This window comes from Cupressus sempervirens, chromosome 9 (assembly GCF_028749045.1).
Source record: "Cupressus sempervirens isolate cs-2001-9-10 chromosome 9, ASM2874904v1, whole genome shotgun sequence".
NCBI lineage: Eukaryota > Viridiplantae > Streptophyta > Pinopsida > Cupressales > Cupressaceae > Cupressus > Cupressus sempervirens.
Window position 1 is genome coordinate 783,176,445 of NC_143126.1, and position 8,892 is coordinate 783,185,336.

The window sequence follows — 8,892 nt, forward strand, 5'->3', positions numbered from 1 at the left end:
TATGTCTGTTTCGCCAAAAATGAGTTTTAACCAATTATAGTAGATCTAAAATAAACATTGGAATATTGAATTTGTCTTCCATCATTTTTAATAATTAAATTATTTATTTATAATAAGAATTTAAATTAAACCATAGGAAAACTTGAATATGAAACTCAACTCTAAAATATTTGAGAATTCTTCATAATCTTGATGCTAACAGATAGTTTATATTATATATATTAACATTATTAAACCGAATTTATTAATTTACTTACAAAATTATAAATCAAAACATATATTCTATCTTTATTCGGCTGATAGATCATTGAACAGTACCAGAAATGTTGATTAAACAAATATTTACAGAAAAATATAATTTTAAAAAAGGCCAAACTGCTTGATGAATTTGACTTTAAATTTGAATTTACAGAGATAAATGAAACAAACTTCAAACTGTTTGTACAAATTATGCTTCTGCAAGGAAAATTTATAGATATGAATCTGATGGCCTGAATTAAATATATCGCCAAACTAAAAAACAGTATTTGCAGAGATAAATAAATTATGAAATGCAAACACTAATCATTCCATTTCAGTCAATTTCTATGGCCTGAGCTCTGTATATTTCCAAACTAAAACAAAGAATTTGCAGAGATAAATTAAATAAACAAGTTTCTCCTGTGTACGAGACGCAAATAGAAATGCATCTGAAACCACTGAAATGAAAAGTGGGGCGTGAAATTTGCATACTCAATACAAAAGTATGGTTATGCCCTGAGCCTTTCCACTTCTCTTATGGTCTCCAAATTAGGTTTCCAAGATCTGCAACTGCCCAATCTATATTTCCCCAAACCCATATGCAGATCTGAAAGCCCTTCAACATCCATCTTTGGCACTGCAACAATCTTTAAATCACACTCCAAATCTTCCCCCAAATCATGATCAACATCATCTCCTTGCTCATAATTTGTTGTTCCTCCCCTGAAGAAAAGCCCCAATTCTCCCAACATTGGGAAAATTCTGACGGAGCTCTTGGAGCTTGCTTTAATGGCGGATTTGGCCTTGGCTGCAATTGAGGCCAGGTCTGAGCGGGAAACAAAACCCTGCAATTTTGACATGGGAAGAACGAGATAAAGATGCCCTAATTCCAAATCCTCGTCTGCCGGCAGGGGATTTATTCTGCGGCCCACATGTAAAGCGGCTGCCTCGCATACAAAATGCTGCGGATTTTCCAACATAATTTCTGCCGCCTTTACTTGCTTCTCGAATTCCTGCAACCTTCCGTCCACAAATACCAATTTAATTGCGTTGGATGACATTAAATGCGAACAGACACAAGAAAGATAAGCGCCCATTGCAGTAATTTCTTGGCAGAGATTAGAGATTTCTGTTTACTTGCAGAGATGTAACATAAAAAAGTACGGCTCCGAGACAAATTTATGGAAGTTCGTGGCCGTGTGGACTACTAATCTGGATGAAATTTCCCGGCTACTTAACTTCGATGAATAATTTTACTTTACGTTTGCAGTTTGACCAGTCTATCATAGTTTTCCTATACTTTTCCTTCCCTCTTGATTGTGCGTAATTTGTGGACCAAATAATAGTTCCTTGTGTTGGGGTTCTCATTGAATTGTGTTGGGGGAATTCAGTGACCTCGAACTTGCAAATAAATATCTCACTTGCACTTTCCCACAACCTTCAATGCTTCCAAGCCCTCTTCAATTCTTTGGAAGATGGTATACAACTACTAATCAATTCCCAGTCAACACGGATCGTCCACATCAGGGAGAGAGTGTGTGTTTATTGAGAAGGTTGTGTGTTTACATTGGGCAGAATGGTCTTCACATAACATGAATATTTATGAAAATCCATCTATTCATCTATTTATTGTTAAGTGTATGTTCACATTAGGGAGAGAGTGTTTATTGAGAAGGTTTAGTGTATTTACATTGGGGAGAATGGTCGTCACATAATATGAATATTTATGAAAATCTATCCATTCATCTATTTATTGTAAGTGTATGTTCACATTAGAGAGAGAGAGAGAGTGTTTATTGAGAAGGTTTAGTGTATTTACATTGAGGAGAATGGTCGTCACATAATATGAATATTTATGAAAATATACCCATTCATCTATTTATTGTAAGTGTATTTTATATTTATATTTTTGAGGTGGGTGCTTTTTGATAGTGTTGTCTACAATGTCACTAGAATGCACCTTCTCACAATGTAAATATAACACACTTAAACTAAAAACACAAGAAACGAGTGCATTTAAGTTGCTCTATAGTAGTAGTCATTTTGGTGGCCTTATAGACATTACACTAGATAACACATTATTTTTGTAAAAGAAAGGGTTAGGTATGAAATAATTAGGTTATAGAAAGGTGATGATAAGATTGATTTGGTAGATCACATATCAAGCTTTAGCATTTAAGAGGTCTTATCAAAGAACATAATGATCATTAGTACATAACATCAAAGTACTTACATTCAAGGAATGGGTGAAACTTTGGTTCTTAATTGTGTTGATTAAGTTTTTGGAGCAGTAAATGTATTTAGAAGAAAAATAAAAATTGTTTGGTGCAATTTTTTATAAACATATTTGGTATACGTAGATTTTGTTTCTCTTTAAGTTGTTAGTTGAAGTTGCAATCAAATAAGAAGATGAGTTCAAGATGGGTGTTTACATGGTGATAAAGGTTTATGGACATAGCAAAGATTTAAATATTTATAAAAATCGTGATAGACATATCTTCCAACTTTTCCTTATAGATTTTGATGACGATCTAACTACTAATGCTAATGACATGTGGAATTTAGAGTTCAAGGAAGTGGTTCAAGATTATTTGGTCCACATCCCTTGGCGAATAAGAGTTAATTTAGTGTGGACTATAAATAGAACATGTACATTGACAACAACAACACTAATATGACAGGTATTGATGGATTTGTGTCCAAACCTAAAAAGATTAATCAAATTATTTCTCGCTTTGATGTTGATTGCAATGTATGCATTAATATATTAAACTTGTCAAATAATTTGTTTTGTCATAATGTAAGATAAATAAGTCTCTAAATTCTTCCCAAAATATTTAGGAATTTATTAGGGAGCTTAAACATTAGGATACGACGATGCATGATTAATATATTGTCTAAGATTTCTTAATATGATTGATACTCTTGGGGTTACATTTGTTAATGTCAATAAAATTTATAATGGCCATATGGCTCTAGCATTACTAAAAATGAATAATATAAGCTATAAAAGGTCATCTTATGAGATATTTTGACTAGCTTCTATAAGGAAGAATCAAACTTTAGTATTTAGGAGGTCTTTTCAAAGAACATTATGACCATTAGTACAAAAAACAAATAAATTACATTTTAAGAATGGATAAGAATTATGTTCTTAATTGCATGGATTAAATTTTTCAAAGTGATAAATGTGTTAAGGAAAATATGAATTGTAATTTGCGTGATTTATTTTTAAAGATAAATGGCATACACTAAAGTTATTTAAGCTATTAGTTGAAATTGCAACCAGATAAGATTGTAAGTTTAATATGAGCGTTTATATGGGAATTGATGTTTACTAAAATAATGAAAATTTAAACACGTAATTGGAATATATTAGAGAATGTATACCAATCGTATCGATGTAGTTGTACTTGAATTCTAGGTGGCATACATATATGATAATTATGGTGATAACCATACTTGACAACTTTACCTCATATATTTTGATGAGGATCTACCCATGGATGTCAATGACATTATATGTCTTGGAGTTTAAGTGGGTGGATTTAGTTAATTTAGCCCCAATCTTTATGTATGTAATAGTTGATTTTTTGAGGGATATAAATAATATATTTACTACTACATCAATACTACATATATTATCATAAATAATAATAAAATTATATAATTGAAAAAATAGTAATTAAATTATTTCTCTTTGATGTTAATCGACATGTTTAAATTTATTTCTTAGATATATCAATTCATAAAGTTTCATGATCTAAGGCATAGAAATATTTAACATTTCCTAAGTCATTAAGGGACATGTGAGGGAGCTAAAACATTAGAAAATGACTTGATGTGATTTGCACATGTTCAATGTTCAATGATTTTTTATTAGTTCGTGCCTTTGGAAGAAACTAATGGAATCATTAGATTCCATATTAGTTGTATAAATCTAAAAATTCGAAGATATACTAATGTTTGCAAAAGCTATATTAATTTAAATTTTTTGTAAAATTAAAAAATACAATTTTTTGAAAATTGTATTGGCCCATGATAAAAAAGGCAATGAAAAAAATTAATTTTCTTTAACAAAAATACAAATATTTTCTAACAACTCTATTAATGAAAGCATTAATTACAACTTTCTCTTTTCCACATTTGTGACAAGTGGATTAACTTTTTTTCTATTAGATATAAGAGTTTTAGAACAAAAAGAGCAACCAAAGTACCACCACAAAAATCAACAAGGAGGCCAAGCCTCACTAAGGAAGAACAGATTCAGCTGCACAACATAACAAAAAGAGGAGAAAGACTAGCTAACTAAGAACATCATAGTAATTGACCACCCAGGCAGTCCAACCTAAGGGACCCTCCATCCAAACGACGCTTTTACATTCTTGAATCTGCATCAGCCTGAATAAATCATCCTTTCTAGCATTCACTTTCTTACAGATTTCTCTATTTAGCCCAATGCAAGCTTGCTCAAAAGCTTGCAGATCATCCAAGGTTCTACGCCATTGGTATCCATGCTTAAAAGCAGCATGCCCATCATGAAGGAACCATCTCATCTTGTCTCGCTCGATCAACATAGCAGCTTGCACCTGCAAATTTTTTTTAAAATAAGTGAGCTTTCGAAAAAATTCAATAAGGTCCCTTGGCTTACCTTGGTATCTTTCCTCGTTCCTACATTTCTAGATCTGCTAGAGAATGTTAGATGACAATATATTCCAAAATAAATTGGTATCTTTAGGAAGACCATTAATATGACCAGTGATAATATCAAGAATATTAACATCAATAGGATAAACAATGCCAAACATTCTCCATATTTCTTTAGCAAAAGTACAATCTAAAAGAATATGTCTACCAGTTTTAGGAACTCTGCATAAATTACAAAAATCAGAATTAGATAAATCTCTCTTAATAGGTAGCTTGTCCAACATGACTAACCATCTGAAGCATCTAATTTTAGGCTCAACAGAATTCTTCCACAAGATATCAAAGTATTTTTTCCAAACATCAGCATCATAAGAAGAGTACCAAACAACATTGACATGATCAATAATATTAGTATTACAATCTAGGATTCTGTATATATTCTTGGCCTTAAGCAGATTCGTGACCACTCCACCAGGCCATTTACACTTTAGGTGCCTTTGAGAATCAACATGGCATATAGTGTGCAGACCATTAACAACTTGCACAATCATGTTATAAGTTCTTTTATGGGAATCAGGGATATCATATTTATCTTTAAGCTCATCCCAAGGAGTGATTTGGTTTTGCTCAAAGAGATCTATGAACTGTTTAATACCTTTCTTAGCCCACAATCTGGCAGAACACCCTTGGGTAAGGGCCAAAGGTTTACCATTTAGGTGAAGATTCCACCAAATTGATCTTTCACCATGGAGTTGATCATTACAATGAAAATCCTTGTTAGTGATGAATTTCCTAACATGGTCCCAAGCCTTCCAAATAGATCTAAAAACTATGGAACCTTGGATCATGATAGGAAAGTTACCAATAATGAGGTCGCCAAAGGGGAGATTAGTCCAAGATTTGGCTTTCTTAGGCACACCCCTTTCAATGTTATTTCTAACTAACACTTTCCAAGGACAATCACCCTCAATGGATTGAAAAATCCATTTGGCAGATAGGGCAATACCTTGAATTCTTAAGTCCTTCAGCCCAAGACCCCCAAGGGCCTTGTCAGTGTGGCACCAAGCCCACCTAACAGAATGAATTTTATTATTACCCTTTCCATCAGACCAAAGAAATTGTCTGATGGACTTCTGAATTTCAGCAATCTGATAATTGTTAAAAAACCATGCAGAGGAATAGTAAATGGTGTAGGAGGACAACATCTTTTGGCAAACTTGAATTCTGCCTGTCAGAGATAATGCCCTATTATGCCATTTGTTAAGTTTCTTATCAATCTTCTCTTTAACCCATGACCACATGTCCTTGATGGCAAGATCCACTGAGAAAGGGATACCAAGATATCTAGTGATCTTATTGGGGCCTCCCCAAAGAAAATTGTATTGAGGAAACCAATCCAGGGGCTGCACATCCCACCCCAAACAAACTGATTTGGCTTGAGATATTTTAGCCCCAGATATAGAACAAAAGAAACTAAGTTTATATTGCAAAGCCTTAAAATTGCTTTTTGAAAGCTCAAAGAACAACGCGGTATCATTCACAAACTGGCAATTGATGAGCTCTTCATCATTAGGCAAATAGATACCTCTGACATCAGGAGATAAAGAATTATCTCTGAGAATATAGAAGAGAGCCTTCGAAGCAATCACAAAAAGAGATGGTGCCAGAGGGCACCCTTGTCTAATGGATCTCCCTGGAGAAAAAGGAGCAGAAAGAACACCGTTAACTTCAACTTGAGCACAAGCATCACTAAGAAGCACCTGCACAGTATTACAAAAGGAGGGAGGGAAACCGAAGGCCTCTAACATCATTAGAATAAACCTCCATTCAACCCTATCATAAGCCTTTTCAAAATCCAAAAGAAGCATGGCCGAGTTTTGGTGTGAGCATTTAGACCACTCCATGGCTTCCCAACTAGTTATGAGATTCTCGAGAATATATCTACCCTTGATGAAACCAATTTGGGTAGAGTTAACAAATTTAGGAAGAATATTGACTAACCTAAGAGCCATAATTTTAGCTAAAATCTTATATGACACATTAAGAAGGGTAATCGGCCTCCAATTCCTAATGAGGGTCTTATCTCCATCCTTGGGGAGGAGCTTAATGATCCCTCTATTAACATCCTGTCCCAAGGAGCCAATAGACAAAGCTTCAGAGTATAAGTCATGGAGATCCTTACAGATCCAACTGATATTGGATTTATAGAGCTCAACAAGAAAACCACCAGGGCCCGGGGCCTTATCATTATTGAGAGCCTTGATAGCTCCCTCAATCTCCTCAATAGAGATATCTTTAGCAAGCACAACAATATCCTCCGAATCCAACTTTTTAGGAATACAAGTGGATTAACTTTAAAAAAAAACAATCATTTTTATCTTCCACTTCAGAAATGAATGTCTAATCAATATTAATTATCCCTATCTATTTTTCTTACCAAGTTCAAATATAAATATTTTAATCAAATATAGAGTTAAATATTTTATATTTCTTATTTTAAATATATTTATTATTTAAGATAGTTTATGAAAAAGAAGTCATATGAAATTATAGAGTTAAATGTTTTTTAAGTTGTATAATTTAGATATTTTAATCAAATATAGAGTTAAATATTTTATATTTCTTATTTTAAATATATTTATTATTAGTTTACAGTGATGTTTATTTTTGTAATTTGTAAAATGTTATTTCTTTAAGTTTACACTATATTTTACTAGCTATCTTACCAAGTTCAAATATAGAGTTAAATGTTTTTTTTTTCTTATTTTATATATATTTCTTATTAGTTTTACATTGATGTTTATTTTTGACAATTGTAAAATGTTATTTTGTTAAACTTTACACTATGTTTTACTAGCTACTATTTTAAAATTTTGTTCAATTTTTTTAATACCATTAATACTACCCCTCAAACTTACTACATATTTTGGTACTTTGATTTAAGTAATCAACAATTTTATTTTATTTTATTTAAGTAGCTCAAAATTTTTATCGTGAACAAGTTTTTGCTAAAAATTGTAACTAATTTAATTTCCCCTTCATGTAATACTGCTTCAGTCAACCATAAAAACATGAAGGCAGGAACTTTGGTGCATGTGCCCCTTGTTTTTAACACTTCTAATGTATTTTTTTGTTAATATATATGATATGGATAATAGTTGTTTCGCCTACAACTCTACATTTGGATGATATTATGTTCTACACATTTTTATATATTGCCTAAGGATTAAAAAAATATGAAATCAAACAATATGAAATATCTTTGGAATATTTTTAAGTTTGTAATAAAATATACAATATTTGTGATGAAATAAAAATTCCTATTCCATTTCCTTCTTGTGTGAGCTCATAGTGCCTAATTGTCATTTATGTATCACTATTGTACTTTCCCATAACCTTCAATTCTTCCAAACCCTCTTCAATTATTTGGAGAATGATATACAACTACTAATTAAGGCCTAGTCAACATGGTTTGTTCACATTAGGGAGATAAAGTGTGTTTCCAATGGAGAAAGTTTAGTTTGTTTACATTGTGGAGAATGATTGACAACATAACATGAATATTTATAAAAATTCATCCATCCATTACTTGGATTGTAAGTATATTCATCCACCCATTACTTACTTTGTAAGTGTACTTTATATTTATATTCTCTAAGTGGGTGCAATTTGGTAGCACTCCCTATGGTGCCATGAAAATGCACCTTCTCATAGTGTAAATATAACACACTTAAACTAAGAACACCAAGAATGGGTGCATTTAAGTTGTCCCTTTGCTAACAACCATTTGGTGGCCTCATATACATTGTACCAGATAACATGTTATGTGTTATAATCATTATTATTGTGAAAGAAAGAGTAGGATTGAAAAGTTGGAAAATACTAATTATTAGGGATGAGTAATGTAGGTTAGAGAAAGGTGATGATATGATTGATTTGGTAGAGAAATGATCAATATTTAGCATTTAGGAGGTATTATCAAAGAACATAATGACGATTAGTATT

At 32.2% G+C, this 8,892-nt stretch overlaps 1 protein-coding gene across 1 annotated transcript; it reads right to left on the reverse strand.

The window, feature by feature from the left end:
* Positions 1-540: 540 nt before the first annotated feature.
* Positions 541-1,623, reverse strand: LOC149541059 (uncharacterized). Its single transcript, XM_089799791.1, has one exon. The coding sequence runs from the start codon at positions 1,335-1,337 to the stop codon at positions 750-752; it is 588 nt and encodes a 195-aa protein (XP_089655917.1). The 5' UTR covers positions 1,338-1,623; the 3' UTR covers positions 541-749.
* Between the last annotated feature and the right edge of the window lie 7,269 nt (positions 1,624-8,892).

Bases quoted from the DNA above. Each gene is read 5' to 3' on its own strand.
- LOC149541059 (XM_089799791.1), bottom strand. From the start codon at position 1,337: ATGGGCGCTTATCTTTCTTGTGTCTGTTCGCATTTAATGTCATCCAAC.